This window comes from Perca fluviatilis, chromosome 14 (assembly GCF_010015445.1).
Source record: "Perca fluviatilis chromosome 14, GENO_Pfluv_1.0, whole genome shotgun sequence".
Lineage (NCBI taxonomy): Eukaryota > Metazoa > Chordata > Actinopteri > Perciformes > Percidae > Perca > Perca fluviatilis.
Window position 1 is genome coordinate 11,719,218 of NC_053125.1, and position 20,322 is coordinate 11,739,539.

Here is a 20,322-nt window from a genome sequence, read left to right on the forward strand (position 1 = left end):
CTATAGTCCTCATTCAAGCCTCATTTCCCCTGAGCCTTGTTAACCCTAACTGCAAACAGAAGAAACCGACAGAAACGGCGATTAGTGTCCGGCTGGTCGAGAATTCTTTAAATGTTCACGATTGGTATTTAACTTGAAGTATCATGTCAAAATGGCACGGTTCCTATAATTATTTCGAATGTCCAACAATAGAGGTGCGTGATGGTTCATTAGCTCATACAGGGACGTAGGCAGTCCGAGCTGTCAACTCCAAAGAACTGTGTAGTTAAAAATGGTAAAATTATATTTCATACCACAGGCAAAAATCTCAGAAAATGTCTGGAATATCAGGAGCATGGCAGAAAAGCTTTTACAGTAAATGTAAAGTGACAAAGTTAAATGGCACAGCTGAAGTGTACTGGTAGCCAGATGACATGCACATATGGTAAAAAAGAGCCGTCATGTACTATCAGGAGTCTGTTGTAGAACAGAAGGTCAGATGTGAAATTGCGTCATACTCAAAAGTTAAGTGAAGGATTTTTTTTTTTTTTTTCAGCCTCTCAAAAAACTTCTTTAGATGTGTATTGAACAATAACCGTCTCACTCAGTCACACTACTTTATATCCACTAAATCTTGCTGACAATTTCAATTTAAGCCACTAATTAAGTGTGACTCCTACTGCTGCTTCATCTTTGGAGGGGTTGGAATCATTCTAAATGTGTTGGAAGAAAGAAACAAGAGAGAGGGATGGAAACAAATGAGTTTTCTACATGGCCACCACTTTTTCTGCTTTGCTTCACATGTGTGTATTGCCCGTACATTTTTATTTGAGGGAAGTGTGTTGAGGCCTAAATCAAGGGCTCCATTTTGATGACAAAGACTGATTTGATTCATTTAAAAAAAAAAAAAAAATTGTTTTGATGAATCCAATTTCATAATAAAATGGGTATGTGATATATGATCATCTTGTTTTTCTGGGATTTGTTGTTGTGGTATTTCAGAGCATTAAACAGAAGAGTTTAAATAAGCATCTTCTTTATTATACCGTATGTGCCCATTAATTTATACAAATCTGTTTTTAGTGTCTGAATTTTTCTTTTTACAATTATTAGTCTCTCTTCTCAGTAGAATGGTAAGTTACAGTGTCTGCCCTTATTGAATCAGTTTGAGCCTCGGACAAGTTATAGAATGCCGAGTCATGTTTTAAAGGGACTCTATTTGGCTGTTTTTGAATTTTTTTGTTGAGAGTAAGGACTTTATCAAAAGAGTTCAACTAATGATACTGACTGTATTTGTGACACAGCTGCAGTAGTTGCCATGGAAATGTCATGAGTTTGGAACATGGTTTGATGTGATGATCTTGGTACCTTTGACTGCAGATCTGATTTTGATGTTGCAGCACTGGTCCAACTGGTTTCTAGTGCAAGAGGTGCGGAGTGTTGATGCACCCTGAGTCAGCAGTTACTCAGCACACTGCAGGGAAATGCATCATACCTTGATCATAACTGCAAATGTCAGAGGAAATTTGGCTACGGGCAGCCATGGCCTTTCAAGATGAACACACACACACACAAGCACGCAGAAACATGCACTGCAACACGCACTGCCACAAGGTTATCTTGCAGAGTGTATATATGCACATTTGTGTACGAGTGCGCCAAAAGGTGTTTGTGTGTGTTACTGTGGTGTTCTGTGCTGTGTTCTTCCCCTTCACACACACACACACACACACACACACACACACACACACACACACACAGTTTTTCTTTTTCAAAGGGGGCTGTAGCACAGACTCAGTCCTGCTTTTAATGTGGCCACTTATGAGATTCAAATCAAATTGTCATCTAACCTAATGTTAGATGACACACACACACACACACACACACACACACACACACACACACACACACACACACACACACTGCAAATACAATGACCTCCCCCTTCACTTCTCTCCCTTTCTCCCTTGCTCATCATCATCTATTTGTTCATCTCCTAAGTGTCAGCATTCTCACATTCCCCTCTCTCTCTCTCTCTCTCTCTCCCTCTTTCTCTTTCTCCACATCTTTCACACTCCATTTAGGCATTTAGCAGCGTCTGCAAAGGGCTTAATAGAAAGTGAAAACATGCAAGAGGAGAGGTAGATGAAAACATAATGAGATTGAGGGAAGTTGATAGAAACCTTTCCACTGCTTTCTGATTTTCTCTCTCTCTCTCACTCACACACACACACACACACACACACACACACACACACACACACACACACACACACAGATGTGAGGCTTTATTTTGATACTTAAATTGAATGACTCTCTCTAATACTGCTGATTTCACTGAGAATGAAAACCAGCTCTGTTCATTCCATTCAGCCCCTTTCAGCTCCCTGTTGTGTTGGTTCCTGCCTCCCAGTCGCCTCCCTACGGAGGTGTTCTTGGTACATGCACTGGGACGAGAACCAGAGACAAACCCTGGACATGATGGTGGGACTCTATTCCCCATGTAGCCTGGGAAATCCCCAGGACCCCCCAGTAAGAGCTAGATGACGTGGCTGGAGAACAGGAGGTCTGGGCTACCATGTTTCACCTGTTGCTACTGTGACCCGGTTTTCGTTTGCTAGTTAATTTTTTCAAATGTACTGCTTGTCTATATTTTTAGAAGTTTAATTAGCTGTGTTCAGTTTCGGATTGCTACCAGCTCATGCCTTTGCTTTGCTGCTAAATTAGTGTTTGACTCAGCTGCAGGGAGCAGCGTAAGGATCTTGTAATGTTTTACATTAGAAACCAGCAGATATGGTCGGTAATATCAAAGCATCACAATCCTGATCCATTAGTCTGACAGCTTTTAGTTATTTTTCCATCTCTCAATCTCCCTATTCTGTGTCATATCAAATCGGTTCTGTTTTTAGTCTTTTGTTTACTCGTATGTTACTGTCTTTTTAAAGATCTATCTGTTCCTGGAACTATTGATCTACCTCTTTGTGTGCCTCTCTTTTTTGCACTTTTTTTTCTCATCCCATCTCTTTGGTCTCATGTGCTGTTTTTAATTACCTTAAGAAAGTTTTCTTCACCCTTACCTTCTAATCAGCTCCACTGACAGACAAGTAAACAACTTCCTTTCTGCCACACAGACATGCATGCGCTGAAGCTGCTTTGACTCACAAGTTTGCCTTGAGCTGGAAACCTTTCCAGACTGAGTCATCTTCCCATTTCTCTCCAAATTCAGAGTAAACCAAAGAGCTAGCATGTTTTGTTCTTCTTTATCCATGTTACTAATATATTGCTGAATTAAATAGCACTTAAAATCGGGTTTAGGCACTTGGTGATAAACTGACACAGACAAATAATGTCGTACTGTAAATACTGTAAATTCTTTTCACACATACGCATGTAAAGTACATATGTGAATTCACATACATCCAAACATGACACACCCCTTACTCCCTTGTGTTAATGAGTCTGTCTCGGTTCCATACATGTCATTTTTATTATTTATATCAAGTCCAGAGAACAATATTGACTTTGGCAAAATGAAAAAAACAAAACAGAAAGGAAACAACCGTAATGGTTAAAAGTCATTATTATTAATGTAGTTGGCTCTGTTTCATAGGCATCTGTTTGTTTGTTTTATTGTGTGTGTGTCTGTCTTTTGTGCTGTGTGTGCTTCTTCAATGTCTGTTTTGATCTTTTTCTGCCCAGCTATAATCGACATTTTTTAAATTCTAATCATGAGGATTTTTTTTTTTGCCTAAAACAAAAAAATAATCACACATTTTATATTTTGTATTTGATCCTAACATCAATCCCCAGAAAACTTTGAAAAACAGAAACACATGGTGCGACAAGTAACATAATTTTTTATATATATATACTATATATATGTACTTTCAAGTTTTCTCTTTTAGTTATTTTTTCCTCTTTGATAGATGTTAAGAGTCTCTGTGCTCTGTGCCATTGGATCAGTCATCCCATAATACGTCTTGAAGAAGAGTTTAGTGGCTTCCATAGTGTTTCGGTCATGTTTTTTTTGTTTATCTGCTTCCTTTCTGAAAACATTCACTGTATGGATTGAAAGTGAATCCATGTGGCACAAAGGAGTCCGAAGTCACAAAAAAATAATTTGAAATTCCCCCTTAATGTTTGCCGCTTTCTGACCACGCTACAGTGCGGCAGGCTGCTGCTAATCTTAATTATTATTTTTTTGTATTTTTCTTTTTTACATTTATTCCGTTCACAGCATGTCCAGAAAGCGCTAAACCTTATTAAACACAAATGGAGTCTGGTCATACACATTCGTATACATGTGCGCACACTAACACACACTTAGGCACACATACACACATCCTGTCCCTGATCCAACAATGCATGCACACTTAGCATTGTTCGTTTGTTTGGTCCGTTATCATCCAACATCCAATGCGATCCCGCCTTTCAGAAATGCACACGCGCACGTGTTCCATCATGCACCCCTGTCTCCATTTTGTTATCCATATCGACTCCGTTGTAATCCCAATTTCTTTCTTTTAATAATGTCTGTGCTGCACTCGCTCTTTCCAGCCAGTATCGATTGATCATGTCCAATGCACCCGGCTCTGTATTTATGCTCCCATAATCCGCAGGCACTGCAAGCCAAAATCATTTTCCAGCCGCAGAGGACACATAAAAGTCACATTCATTGCGTTTTGGAAAAGAGTTTCAAAATGGCCGTCAGTGTTGGAGTCAAAAAAAACAAACAAAAAAAACAAGATGACAAAGCAGGACTATGTCATCCAAATGTCTTTTTGTTGTTGTTGTTGTACTGTTGTGTTTTTGTCAGAGGAGCGTGTTTCTCCAGTATTACGGGTTGTGTTGTTTTTGATCCAGTGTAAACCGTTGTGGGGGCTGAGGCCCTGGAGAGTTGAAGTGTTAGCAGGAGTCTGGTTCTATTAGTGTATAGGCTTTACTGGGATCCACGCTGGGCTCACGCAATCTCTGTCTCTGCTATATCACCTTTGTTCTGTTACTCTACTGATGTGTTCCCCTGTCTATGTCTCTCCGTCTGTGACTCTATACATCACTCAGGACATTGTGTCTCCTTACAACTGCCACTCTCAAGTTTAGTTTTTGCGTTCCTTCTTTCTGGTTCTATCTTGTATCTTTTATTTTTGACTAATGCAGCCTGAGCTCAGCCTTGAGTATTTTAGAACACTCAGCCGTTTCTCCCACTCTCTCCCTTTTCCTGCCACATCTCTCTACCCACTCATTTTCCCGCCCATCACTCTTCAGCCCTCTTAGAAATCTTCACCTGACTTCCAGGTGCACTTCCCCCCCTTTCTTTTTTTTTTTGACTTCTCCCAGGGAAAATCAAGGAGCTGCACAAGTGAGACTCGAGTCAATTTTACTCTTCTCCCTTCGTCTAAACTACTTCGTCCAACCTTCCCCTCCTCATCTGCAACCACTTCAACTCCCCTGTCCTGCTCCCTCTTCCACCTCTTTGTCCTGCTAAACTTAAGATCCCATGGAAACTGCCTCACAGACCCTTTATCCCTCTTAACTTGTTTTTTTTTACATTCCACAACCCCCTACACTACACTTTCCTCCAGTTCTTCAGCACTCTTTCCATCCTTCCCCGTTTGCCTCCCCCTGTCTTTTACACTGCTCGCTTTCCCAGTACTGATCCCAGTGTTAGAGTTGGAGTTGGTGGTGTTGTAAGCGTGGATGTATCCCTGTTGAAACTGGCAGCGTGCCCCAAAGCCCCCGCCACTCTCCTCATCGCTGGTCGTCGAAGACGTTGTGCTCGTCGTCGAGGCGCACTGCACTAGCATTCCGTGGAGAGACTGGCTCCGCCTCGTCCAGATCACACTCAGCCGCTTGGCGTAATTGACAGCACCATAGCGCTTGGCAACCGTTGTGGCAGCATCGGTCGCCAGGGCAACAGAGGAACCCATATCCAGAGAGTGCCGTCGTTTGCTAACGGTCCCGCAGACGGGGCTTAGAGGCGACAGAGGGCTCTGATAAGCCTGTGAGGAGTTCCATTTGTCCCTGCTTCTGGGACTGATTCTCCAGTCCAACAGCTCTGAGTCTCTCAGGGGGGCAGCCAGAGAGAAACTGGCACGATTGGTAAGTTCTCGCTCCAGACGGGGTTTCGGGCGGTCCCTGGAATGTGACTGACGGGGCAGGGTGGATGAAGGGGAAGGGGAGTAGTAGAGGGGAGTTCTGTCACTTTCAGGGGTGTATGGCGGCGCCTTGTCCAGCTTCCTTTGCCTCACCACCAATGCCATCTCACCTACTGCCCCTGTCGTCATGGAAACTACGCCCCCAGCTGAAAGAAAATGCTCCAGGTTGACTTTAGGTTTTGGCCTGGGCTTTGGAGGGAGTTTTGGAGGCAGAGAGGAAGCGGAGTCTTCCTTCTCATTCTCCTTCTCCTTGTCCGTCTCCCCTCCTCGTTTTGACGGCAGACCATTGGGCAGGACCACCATCATCATGTCCCCGGAACCATTTGATTGGTAGCACCCGCCACTGTTTCCCCCTTTGTCCCCGCCCCCTCCACATCCACCCTGACAGCAGGCCCCGCCTCCTGCTTCAGTGTTGCCGTTGTGACATATCATGTGGTCGCCATGATTGCAAACGCGGTGGCGAACCATGAGCGCCACCGTGAACACGAGCAGGGTGACGACAACAACACCGCCAACCAATATGGTCAGTGTACCACCCAGGAAATGGGCTTGGAGAGAGCGGCATGCTGGGTAAACATCCTTGGTGGAGAACGTGGCGCAGCCCAGCACTTTTGTCGCTGCTAATGTTGTGATAGTGTCATCGAAAATGGCCAGCACACACAGGTTATAGTCCACACCGGAAACCAAGTTCTTCAACAGGAAACGGTCACTGGTCGGCGGTAGAATTCTAAAGAGGGATAAAGGAGGAAAAAAAAAAAAGTAGAGGTCAGTTGAAAAAACAAGCCTGTTGTGAAATGTAAAATATCTGCAGTAACTCGAAGCCCAGCCTCAATATTCGGACCACAGTGGGACTAAGGAGAAAGGGTTGACTATTGGAAAAGAAGCAGAGGAAGGGAGGAAGCAAGGAGGGCTGGAAATAGTGCAGGAGTGGATACTGCAGGAGGGGGAGAGAGGGAAAATGAGGCTATTGATGGAAAGCGCGCCCAGGGAAAATGAAAAGAGAACTCTGTCTGCTCATTTGGAGTGTGTGCTCGTACTTAAATCCCTGCGAGAAGCAAACATCAAGCCATTTTGTGGGACCTCACATTAAAAAAAAAAGAGGCCATTTTAGGTTTAACGGTCAGGGCTAGGATTTACAGTGGAGCTGGGACATTTTGTGCTTTTGATTAGTTTATAGGAAATGAATGTGTCGACGTATTGTCATCACAAGCAAGGGTGTGTTTTGCTTTATTTTGACTGCAAATGTAATGAGTAAGTGGTTGCGTGGGATAATAAAGAGAGTTTTGAATGTGTCCTCATTTTAAGTGTTTCGAGCAGCCGTTAGAACTAACAAACGGGAGAGAGGTGAACAATAGAGAGACAGAGAGAGGGGGGGGGAACAATGAAGAGAGGTGGTGATGAGGACGGAGGGGCACTGGCTTTCTACATAAGTTGTATGTGCTCGTTTCTGTGTGCTCATGTTTGTATTTAGGACATAGTAGAATAAAAATCTGTGTTTTCACGTTCGTGGGTTTGTGTATGTGACATGCGGGGGTAAAGTGTGTGTGGGAGACTGTAGCACTTTCTAAGTGTCTGTCGCTGATGGGTATGACTTTGCCCTCTGCTGTCCAACCCTCTTGTGTGGGCAAGTTAGCGAATCTTTGTGTTGCTACCATGACTATTTTGCCAGTGATTTCTTTTCTCTTTCCTCTGCTTTTTTTGTTGTTTTCCAATTCCCTCTCTTTCCTCTTCCCTTTATCGCTACATCAAAGGGCTTTTTTTGTATCCAGCGTTGCTTAACATTCCAGCTCCCTTCAGTCTATAAATGCCATCTAGTGTGACTCAGACACCGGGGGGAGCCACCACAGACGGACCCTGCCCTTAGTCCATTTAAAATGCATTCAAAATAAAGAGACCGAGCGAGCACGCCACAACTTAGCCTACTCGTGTTTTTCTTCAGTTTTAAATTGGGTGTAATTTGGCTGCTGTTACTAATAGAAGTGAAATCAGTCTGACAATTCACACAAACATATTTCTGGCAGTGTTAAAGAAATTATGGGATTAGGTGTCCTAAATAATGCTAAAAGAAGCTGCCCACTCAGTGCAAATCAGGGGGCTTTGGGTTACGGTATGAATATTGATCACTGATTTTCACAGGCTTCTCAAGGCTTCAAAATGAACCAAATATTTTTGAACAAATGCCCAGAATATCAACTATTGCACAGGTATGATTTAGGATTTTATTAAATTTTTTGCAAAGAACAGTGTGTTGCAAACTCGGTTACGCTGCCTTAGCAAATTTCCTGGAGTGATTTGAAAAGCAAGCTCTGGCACAGAAATGCCTTTTTAGCAGAAGCACACATTAAACACTATGTATTCATGACCAAACCGCTTCGCTGGATTTATTTCCCAGAATATTAGTCATCTCTTTCTTTTCAAAGAGCAAACACTGACATAAAAAAAAAAAAAAAAAACTCTGCCTCGTTGGATCACAGCAGACTCCAAACAAGAGTACAAAAATTAAACACTGAAACTGCTGAATATGCTGGTATCCATTCTTACTCTTGAAATATTTGGATAGGTTTGAAAGTCTCCTTCAATTAATGTCTTCACTCAAAGAACTGTTATGCTTCAAGGTGTCGAGGCAGCTCTGCCAAATGATAGACACTGACTGCTCGAAACTTCAGAGCATTAACAGAAATTGGGAAAGAAAGTTGCAAAATTAAGTACTTTCAATGCATCTGAAGAAGTGAATTCAAGCCAACGCATGATAGCCAAATCTCAGGGATAAAAAAACAAAACAAACAAAATGAAAGCCTGTCTTGGTCAATCAGTCACACGGGGGGATATTAATTTGCCCATGTAAAGTCCAGTAGTACTCAGACAGTAAGTTGGTGCTCAATTAGATTTCCCGCATGAAATATGCAAGAAGCAGCACTCGTAACGCTACCTCTGTTTCTGCTTAAAAGGCCTTCATATCATAGGCTTATAAAAGGGCCTGAGAAATATGACAGTGGTGTCAGTTCATCCGGAGCCTTTATGTGTCTGTGTATAATTAATAGAGCCTGTGAGGCGGAGGGACTTGACCATCACTGTGGCGAGTACTCGGCTGAGGGGCCGGTTGCTGTAACAAAGGTTACATTTAAATGGGTTCTGATTCACTGTTGTGACGTGCACTGGTTCCTCAGGTGCTTTTCTTTTCCCCTCTTTACCCATGTCTCCCAGTGTCCCAGTTTGATTAATATTAATATTAACTGTTGCAAGCTAAATTGGATTCAGTGCTAAAAAAAAAAAGGCATTCGCCAAGTCTCAAACAAGCAATATATGTGCTGATTCCCTTTCGTCTTCCCGATATACGGTTGCATTATGAAATGTACTGCACCTAATGTATAAATGTGGATTAACATAAAGCAACTGAATCCCTTCTGCAGGCTATACTATCTATGATAAACTGGTGCACAGCATCAAACGATTCAATTGGTTCTCCATTGTGTGACCGTGACACACACACACACACACACACACACACACACACACACACACACACACACACACACACACACACACACGCCCACCTTGACGGAAGCCTTGAGTCATTTTTTTTTCATTCAATTCCCCTTTTATTCACTCTATCCTCTGTCCTTCACTCTATCGTTCTACTCAGCTCTTCTTCAACCCTTCCTCGATATATCCTCCTTATTCCTTTTCCGTCCATCTATTATGAACAGATTTCCTTCTTTTCGCTGATCAGTACCTCGCTCTTATCTCTCCGTATCCTCTGCCCTTTTCATTGCTTTTCAGTCGGCCATCGTGGCTTTGCCCATACCTGAATCTGCAGTAGTGCACTCTTTCTTGGCACCTTTCTGACTTGCATTTTAAGTTGTGTTCGTTTCCCTCTGCGCCTCCTCTCCTTTGTCTCACTCTGTGTCTTTTTCCTCCGCTGTATTTCTGCAGCTAATCAGCTATGCTTGCTGCAAATCTTTCTGCTATTATCACCGGCATCCAAGGTCTCTCCTCTCCTCTCCTCTTCTTTCTTCATCCCCGTCACCTCTACATTTGCCTTCATCTTATGTTTCTCGTCCTCCCGGTCTTCCTCTCCCCTTCTCCCTATATCGCCACTCTTCTCCACCCCCCCCTCCACCACCTCTCCCTCCCTATAATGAGATAGTGAATCACCTCTCTAGGTGTTTTTGCGAAAGAAATAGGCAAGCAAATACACTGAAATATACATGGAAGTCCTGGACACATTCACAAACGCATGCATCTTTGATATGCTGATTCACTCGCTACCGCTCACTGCATTATGCATTTTTATTTATTTATTTTTTTAAGATTCTTTTTTGGGGGGCTTTTCCCTTTATTGATTGTGACAGTGGATGGACAGGAAAGGTGGGAGAGTGTGCAGCGAAGGGCCGCAGGTTGGACTCAATCCCATACCATATTTACATCCCTATTGTCACACGTGCATGCCAATGTACAGCTCTGTGCTGTGCAGTACGTATCGTGGCCACATGAAATGATATGGACCTAAATCCTCAGTGCTCTTGAGACTAATGTATGTTCATAAATATCCAATGCACCACTCATAACTTGGACTACTTGCTCTGAAATGAAATGGATTGAATGGTTGAAGAGGCAGGGGGTGTTGCTTGTCATTACCATCCCTGTATTTGCAGACACATGGCGTTGCGCTCCGTCGCCTAACATGCCAAGTGTTTGCGCGTCTGTCTCTGTGATTCTAATTATGGTTAAACCAAGCAAAGGGGCGCACATACGCACAGATGCAGGGAGAAAGTGAAAAGAGACAAGGGAGTGCTTTGTTCAAGCTGGTGACACAGAAACGAGTACTTATTAGCACCCGAGAGAGAGAGAGAGGGAGAGACGCAGGGAAAGGAAAAGAGTGAAAGCAAGGGGATAAAGGAATGGTGGAATCCTGTCTCTTTTTCTTCATCTTTCCCCTCTCTTCCTCTCCTTATCTTGTTTCTCGCACTGCTTCATTTCTTCTTTATATCTGTGTTACCAAGTCTGGTGGTCTGACACCAGACAAGACTGGGAACAGAGAGCAAGAGAGAGAGAGAGGAGAGACGGATAGAAAGACGAGGAGGAACAACAAAGCAATTATCTCTTCTTCTGGCTGACATCTATACTGCCCTTTTTTCCTTTCCTCCCCCGTCATGTCTTTTGTTCGTTTACCTTTTCTTACATTTTTTGGTTTTGATTCGTTGGACTGTTTACTGTCTCCCTCAATGACGTCTGATCTCTTCTGTTTTTCTTGATCGGTCTTTCTGTCAATCCCCCCTTTGGATTTAGTTTCATCCCTCCTTCTGTCTTTTCGCATTCCTTAATCTATCCTTCTCACTCGACTCTCCCTCATTTGGCCTGATTTTCCCGCTCCGCCTTATTCAGTTTTCTCTCTCTTTATTCCCGCTCCTTTTTTTAATAACCTCCTTGTTCTCCACAATCCCCCAGTATTTGTCTTTCTCCATCATTTCTCCCTCATTTCCCTCTTGTGATTTTAGCCACATAATCAAAGGAAGTATGAATCTCACTGGCTCCCTCTCCTCCTTCCTCTACAGTATAATATAAGTTGACATATGTATTGAGTGCTGACCCTTTCTCTTACCCTTCCTCCCTCTGCCTCTGATGTGAGTTGACACATGTATTGAGTAGTTTAACACTTAATTACATCTTCCCCTGGGGTTCTACTCTTAACCCCATTCCGTCCCTCCCTTATCCTCCCCTCCATCCTTATGGCTGTCTAAGCCCTTGTTTCTCCATCTTGTGCCGTTGCATGCCTTCCCTCCTGCCCCCCAGTTATCTCTCTCTCCTTACATCCTTATCTAACCCTGCCTCAGTAGATGCACTCAGCTTGTTTCTTGTATGATTTCTTGTATTGGCTACCAGGCGCATACAGGACTAAAATAGGACGCTTATTATTAGTTTCCTCAGCAATATCATATTGTACAATACAACGAGCCATATGCAACATGACAGACATTCAAAGCATCTCTGCATGTTCGATTTTTCCAGTGGAGGAAAATAGTTGATTTGCCATATAGTTTGGTGCAGCAAGCAAATATCCTCTGTGTTCTCTTGTTTGAAATATCAGTCAAATATGCTATATAATTAGCAGCAGCAAATGAGTGGTGTTGCCATACACCTAATTTCCAGGTTGTATTTCTTTAATCCTTTGATTTCCCTCTCCTTTTGTTGCTCTCATTTGTCTTATGTCTCAACATGCTCCTTTCCTGTGGTTGTCAAACTGTGGGTCGCTCTTCTGAGACTTTTACTTTCATTATTCTCATTATTTCTTTAACTCTGCATGATTTCCCCCTCAAACTTTCTCCTCTCTCTTTCCCTGTGATCATTTCTGTTCCCATTAAATTGTGTGTCAAACTTGGCACTTTGAGTGCCCACGCAGCAGGAATGTTGGTCCTGTGGAGACTGAGGCGAAATTTTGAAGATTGTCAAAGCCCTTCAATCCTGCCTACAGACTTCGAAGACCTCTGAATGTAATACGAAACTTTTAGCTCTGACATGTACAAGTGTATAAATACCCCCACTGACATACCTAATCCCTACCTAAGACATTCACAAGTTATTGAGGACTTCTATCCCAACAGATTGCCAATGTTAAAAAAAGGGTCAGTGGCACAAGAGAAAGCAACAGAGATTGAAAAATGTATTTCAATTTTTGTATACATACAGAGGATGGACCTAATGACACATATACTGTAAATTGTAATGCAGTTCCTATAATAAGTCCTCCAACTAAAAATATTGATGTGAAGCTTTGGGTGGTATTATGCACTTTCTACAGTACTTCATGCTACTGCTACAGAATCGTTTTTAACACAGCCTCAACAAAAACTATAAGGGTCTATGTTGTGCTGATTTTAAGGTTCATTGTTGTATTTTTGGTTTCTACAACTTGTTTACATTCTTTAATTTTTGAAAAACACATTATTTTTCTCATACTGTCTGTCTAAAAAAAGCTCAGTTTTAGCGCCTGTTTAAAAAGCACCCTTTCTAAAAAGCCCAGTCTGCTCTGATTAGTCAGCATTTCCGGGTCTGCCGCATTTGTGCCTCCGGCGTCTCTGCACTGTCACTGCAGCCGGCTAATGTCTGTAACGGCACTGTATCTTTCTACCTTTATTTTATTTATCTATCTATCTCTCTATCTCTCCATCTCTCTATATCTCTATCTCTATCTATCTATCTATCAGCCGTACGAAAGTCCTGACGGCTCGTTTAAAGTCCCCGTTCCTGAATACGGGCTTTGTGCCTTTCTCTGTGGATTAAGCGTTTTCATACTTTCACAGTATTTATATAGCACCTCAACATGCTTTAGGATTAAAAAAAACATGGGAATCTCACTTTTTACAATATGGGACCTTTAACATTCCCACCAATGATGCCTGTTTTGTAAGGTTGATAGGGCTTTTGGATTTAGTCCACCCCTGTGTGTTCTGTAGTGGTTTACAACTGAACTCCGCTCAGCTCACCCATGCATGCATGGCCATGTAAAGGAGACATTGTTGCGCAAACCTAGAAATCTCGCTGTAACAGATGGTTCTAGAGGTCGCTTACAAATGCTGCCTCATTAACATGATGGGACATTCTTTCTCCTGTTCTTTGTCCTTCAGGTAGGTTGTACCCATGCGTGGGCAAAAATACAAAATAATACAAAAAATAATACACAATACAAATCCTTGGTTATTGTATTGCAAGTTTTTGTTCCAGAATTTCTGAATCAGATCTTGCATTTGAGGATCAAGGGCATTTTCTTGCGATCAAATGAAAGTATTGCACTGTAACGCTGTGGCAAAGCGCCAGGAAAGGAGGCTCAGTTGACGGTGTCAGGGGAGAGGAGGGTGACAGGGTGAGCGGTGCCCAGCCGATGCCACATGGACAGCATCCCACCTGGCACTGTCACAGATGACATCAGAATTAGACAAGCCATGCTAAAATGGAGGCTGGTATTGTCTAGCATGCCACTGACCTTTTTAAAGTTGATTAAATCTGGCAGCCACACAATGTGCTCTGCTGTTCTGTAATCTATACATACAGCATATATCTAACTATGTAGCTCACTTTTTGTTCCATCTGTCATTCTTACATTCTGTCTGTTTTCCTCTTTTTCTGTCTATCTCCCTCCTCTTTCCTCAGCTCAAATCAGCTGGGCTTGGGCTGGGCTTCCACCTGCCAAAAGCACATATACAGCAGCAGCAGCAGCAACAACAAAATATGAACACCAATCTCTACGATAGCGCGAAATCTCACTCATCCATTCTCTCCTTTTGAATTCATAAGCCAGACTCCCTTTGGCGGACTCCTCTTTTCTCAGTCTCGCTAGCTGGTGTGATATTGCGGTTAGCTCCGCGACGTTGATAGCATGATAGAATCTATAGAAGAAATCACTGGCTGCATTGTGGTGTGCTTCCTTTCAAATCACCAGTTCCATTTCCCCTGGATCTGTGCTCCGAGACCAAATTCCCTGCTTCCTCCCTCAAAGCCCTCAGACTTCTCGTCTCCTCTTTCAACCCTTTTCTTCTCGTTTCCAATTCAGTTCAGAGTTTATATCTCAATTTCACCTTTAAGATTTCACCATTAATTCTCTATCTCTCCTTTGAGACTGTTATCCCTCCCCTCTGTTTTGTTTGGCGGTGTGATTTGTTTAGAGTTTAGTCAAACTCCAGATCACTTTCTCCCTCCTCGCTGAATTTCAGCATCTCTCCTGTGACGCCGGTTGCCTTGGCTCAGGCTTTCACGCTTATCTCTCCTCTGTTTTGCTTCTGTGTGAGACTCGGTGAGACTTTGTGTCTATCAGCATTTCCTCGTCTCATGCGGCACTGCCGAGCCCTCACCTCTACTGACCATTGTTATTTTAAAGTTTGTGCTTCCTTTTGGTTTGCAAGAGCTAAATTCAGCCAGGGCAACCGGGGTTTAAAGTAATATTATTAACAGCTGTACAATTGAATGCAATCCAATACTACCTTTATCCAGCACAATGTTCCCTTTTTGTCAAAGGTGTTGTTTCAACTCTTAGGACGCTGTGGGTGAGGCAACCTGTTTGTCTCTATGTATTTATAGATGCATCATATGCTATATGCATTGGTTTGAAATGATAGTTCAATTCATCCATGTGTCAGTCTATTGCAAAATTTCACCACACCGCCTCATTTCTTTTTTTCTTTTATCCCAAATTTCTGTGCTCCTTTCTCTTCCCCTCCGCAGTCTTTCTTCCCTTTTTTCCATCCCCAGGTGTATTTCAGTTGTGTACACCCTTTTCTCTCTGTTCCGGTGACCGATTTAAATACCTCCCCTCCCTCGCCCCGGCCTTGCTTCATTGCTCTTTCCTCAAGGACCATTTGGCCCCGCCCCTCTCTCTTCTTCCCCTTACTGTCTGTCATACTCTCTCCTTTCACCCATTCTTCTTTCATCTCAATCTCTCCCAAGGTGATTCAGGTAGAGCCCATCTCCTATCTTTGCCTTCTCCCTCAATCCCTTTCCTCCTCCTGAAATCATTCCTGTCTTAAAATTCACCCGTTCTTCCCTTCTGGCTCTTTCCATCATTCAAACTATTAGTTCCTCCTCCACATCTGTCATTTTTTCCATTCACCCCTGGCAGCCATCTTCCTTACTTTGCTTCAATCCTTCTCATTATACCTGCACACAGTTTTTCATCTTTCCAATCTTCTTTCCATCTGTCTGTCTTCCCTGTCCTCTCCCTGTTATACGGCTAGCTCCCTTCACCCCCTACTTGATGCCACTTACAGCAACAAAAATAATGCCATGATGGCAGTCCCTCTCCAACCTTCGCTCCGCTTCTCTTATTCCATATTTTACGGTAGCAACAACCCCATCACATAAATGTTTCATCAGTCTATGCTTGTAAACACAGAGGCAGTCAACTTTGACTTCATGCCGCCATAATTCATGTGCTTTGCATTAGTAATGTACATGTAAGTACACCAAGCAGATAAAACCCAAGCCACACTGTTACATTTTGTCAGGACTCCTATTTTGAATCCATCCATCTCGGATTTATTTACTACTTGCTTAGCTTAAACTTGTTCTTCCTTCTACTCTTTTTTTGTCTGTAACCAAGTGTCTACAGTAATACTCCTTTTCTTTTTGCTAGACCCACAGCCACTGTATACAGTTTGGCTCTTAGCAACTGGGAAAGATTGGCAGCTTTGCAAATTCGCTTTCACCTCATGTTTTTTTTTTTTCTTTCTAAAATGTAACCTAAAGGTATGAAGCAGGGTGTGGCAGTCTCCTAAACAATTTCTGATAATAAGAACGGCATTGCAGCCCTTAACCTCAAATCTGGTCTTCATAAATGTTTGATTGTTTTTCCTCCTCCGAGAGCATGTTGAGTAAACACGGACGGTGAAGTGTGAAGGGATCTCATTTTAAATTCAAAATGACATTGCTTACTGAAGGTAAAACTGTTGCTTCAAATTGAAAATGACATATCCCATCAAGATCCTGTGTTATGTTATCAGACGTGTCCATTAGTACTGGCACATTCTACTGTATCTCACTAAATGTTGCTGTAGACATATCTTGCATTCAGAGTCAGGCACTATTTACTTGCCTCTAGATGTTTTCATGTTCTAGGGCACACTGTCACAAATTTTTGAAAGTTCCCCTCCCTCAAAATCACCTTTTACTCCCCAATGTTCATGCACTTGTCCTCCTATGTGCACTGACTGACTATCCATCTGTTGGGTTTTAGTGTCATACAGTGGTGGAGATAAATTATTAACTTCCTTCGCTCCTCTATCCCTTCATCTGTCTCCCCACTCATCCTTCCTTTGAGCTACCCACCTGTCCATGTACAAGGTAAACGGTTGCGCTGCTGAAGTGTCCCGCTGTAATGGATAAATATTTAAGGAGTTTTGCATGAAAACAGGAATTACACCTTTTTTGAAGGAGGAAATAAAATACCTGTGTTTGCCTACAAAGGAAAAGCTAAAAGATACCTATTGGCAAGCATCGAAGCTACTGTAAAAGTACCATTTCATTACATTGGCTCCCATTGTTTGCATAGTGAGTAAAAGTTGAACTCGCCTGTAGATGAGGGTCTCGTCGGCGGTGCAGTTGTACTGTATCTGATACATCCAGACAACGTAAGCGGCAGACATGCGCCCCATATCCCACCGGACCTGAGCTGAGGTTGAAGTAACCCCTTGTACTCCAACCATCCTTTCTTCCTCCTCGTCCCCCACGTCGTCCTCCATGCTCCCTCCGTCGGCCCTTTCCCCTTCCGAGGCCCTGCTACTGTCGTCCTCATGGTCCTCGCCACCTCTCCTCCCATCCTCCACCTCCCCTCCACGTCCTGCGCCGTTGTTAATCCCTCCGTTTTTCCCTGTGCTGATATCCGAGGAGCCCGGATCGGCCCGTAAAATCCCATTTGTCACGTTCCTGTTGTTTTTGGTGTTCACGTTGTTACTCCCTGTGTTTCCGCCTGCTCCGCCCCGCTGAGGCAGGGGGATTATTTTCAGGTCCACGGTGGCAGTTGCTTCGCCCGCTGCGTTTATTGCGATGCATGTGTATGCCCCGTCATCCCGGACAACGGTTACCAACATATCCAAGGTCCCATTGCTGAAGGAGCTGGTCCGGGATGAATTGGCAATGATGCGGTCATCTGGTGAAACCCAGTGGACTACTGGCTCTGGGTCGCCAATGGAACGGCATTTTAGCGTGGCTCGCTGGCCCTCCAGCACCCACAGCTTGTGAGTGTGACGGGTGATGAGAGGTGGTTCACACGTGAACTCCTCCTCAGGAATCGACCAGAAATATCTGAGAGAGAGAGAGAGAGAGAGAGAGAGAGAGAGAGAGAGAGAGAGAGAGAGAGGGGTCTTTTATCCCTCAGAGGTGGGTTTGGCAGATTAATGTAGTACATTAACCTAAAGATTTATGTGCTCTTGTCTATCAATTTAAGGGTAAAGTTCAGTAACACACAACAGTCGGAACAATTTCCCATGCTACTCTGCAGAAAACTAGACTAAGCAAAGAGTAATTAATGGTGACAGTGTTGACAGATGACAACAGCAGATGCTCAATCCTTTGATTTCACTCCATACTGTTGACTACAGGGTTAGACTGGAAGATTCTAGCAGAGAGATGCAGGGAGGAGAACGCGTGAGGTAACAGAATAATGACTTGCAGCAATAACCCATCATGGTTTCAAAATGTAGTCCTTAAGGCCTACCTGTCCTGTGAGTTTTTGCTCCAGTTCTATTCTTGCACACATGACAATCCAATTAAGATATCATTAAATGTGAGGCCTTTAATTAGACGAGGGCTAAAAGAGGACCAGGGAAAAAGCTTGTAGGACAGATTGGCCTTGAGACAAGGCTGGGAAACACTGATGTAAGATATTCAGTTAGTCTCAACACACACCTGTAGCTATTCTTTTGCTTCCCCTGACATTGAGGAATGCTTCACTGAGTAGAAGGATTAAGATAAACAGCTGGTTCTAAAGGAAGGTTAAAATGATCCATTGACCAACTGATGTTGCTGATGATGAAAGTTACCTTCCAGCCAGGTGTGGAGGTGTGGCACACGTCTCCATGTCGTCCCCACGGATAAGCCGGCGTAACCAAAGCAGTTCACAATTGCAGTGCAGAGGATTCCCACCGAAATTTAAGCTTATGACAGCATTGTAGGGGGTGGGGCTTATTGCACCTGTCTGTGACCTGAAGATGAGAGAAGAAAGGGACATCACTTTACTTGCACATATTTGTAAGGCTTAATGGAGTTAAAGTTCATTTAAATGCTATATTCTTGATCAGTTTGACTTGTAGTCAATGTTGGACGAACTATAAATGTGTTGTACCTCATGCTTTTTTGTAATTTTAATTCAATTGTAAATGTAAGAATGTTGATCAGTGAGCGTGAGTTTAGTAGGTATCATTTTCCCCTCACTATGTTTTTTTATTGCTATGAAATTGTTGAGCATTTAAAGGGTGAGTTTAAGGAACAAAACTCATTTTGCCACAAAGTGAGGTCTTGGCATCAGCAGGTTAACAAGAGCTTGCTGCTCAAAATGAGAAAAACAAGTCATTTTGAAAATGGTCCACAGCAGGTGGATCAAACCTACCCAGGAGCAAAACTTAGAAGTAGTGCAGTTATAAGCATCTGGCATCTGGCCTGTGCAACTTACAATTAGAATACATTTGCAAATAACAAGGATGAAAACAGGACTCTGTTTAGCTTACTTCCTAAGCACGTTTCTGGAAGGTGGGTCTGAAGACTGGGGCGGTAATACACTACCACCGTAATAGTTTAATAGCTTTAATGTCTGTATAATTTTCTTAGCGAAGGAACATTGTTGGTAAATAAAGCAAGACAGTATGGATGAAGCAGTGGGATATAAGTGTATGCATATATAGGTATTTGGGTATATACATGGAGGAGAAAAGGAAACTATAAAGAGTGCCAGTGGACGGCTGCTGATTACAGCTCTGGATAACACTTTATAATAGCCATCATTAATGGCAAATGGAAAATTGATAGTTAAATAAACACGTTATTTTACTGTAAACAAATGATGAAATGATAATTTATAGGTTTACTTATTATTAGTGACGCTATAATTTGTTATTTGATCATATTTTAAGTATTTGTTAATGATTACCAAATGATGATTTAAGAAACTGTTTGTGAACTGTTAATTATTTGGATGCTATTATGAAGTTGCAAGTGATGATTATAATACCTTGTTAATGGTGATAAATACTTAAAGCAACTACAAACATATACAACTATCAGTGCTCAAATAATCATCTCTTTCATAGCTCACTAAAAACTCTTGAACACTTGGGCCAAATTAATTCAGGTTACTTGATAAACCACTTATTAATCATTAACTAATTATTATAAGTATTAGTTGCAACTTCATAATAGCATCTAAATAGTTTGTCAATCGTTAATTGTTTTAAAAACCATCCATAAAGTATATATTTAATTTTAAAAACTAATGATTTTATATTACACTGAACTAATGATAAAATAACATACATTATAACATTACTAATAATTGGTATAGTATAATAAAATAAATCATTATTCCACTGTTTGTTAACAGTAAAAAAAACTTCATTTTAATTAACTTTCAATTTACCATTTATTACATTTATTATGGTTATTACAAAGTGTTCCTCACCTCTCTTGGTCTTGGCTTTGAACATTCAAC

At 42.3% G+C, this 20,322-nt stretch overlaps 1 protein-coding gene across 1 annotated transcript in view; it reads right to left on the reverse strand.

The window, feature by feature from the left end:
• Positions 1 to 5,279: 5,279 nt before the first annotated feature.
• The window catches only part of LOC120573491 (leucine-rich repeat and fibronectin type-III domain-containing protein 4), a 35,363-nt gene continuing 20,320 nt past the window's right edge, over positions 5,280 to 20,322 (reverse strand). The window contains exons 5-7 of the mRNA XM_039823246.1: positions 18,662 to 18,823; positions 17,193 to 17,924; positions 5,280 to 6,861 (exon numbers count right to left, since the gene is read on the reverse strand). Coding sequence (XP_039679180.1) covers positions 5,541 to 6,861; positions 17,193 to 17,924; positions 18,662 to 18,823 — 2,215 coding nt within the window. The 3' untranslated portion in view covers positions 5,280 to 5,540. The remainder of the gene's footprint in view (positions 6,862 to 17,192; positions 17,925 to 18,661; positions 18,824 to 20,322) is intronic.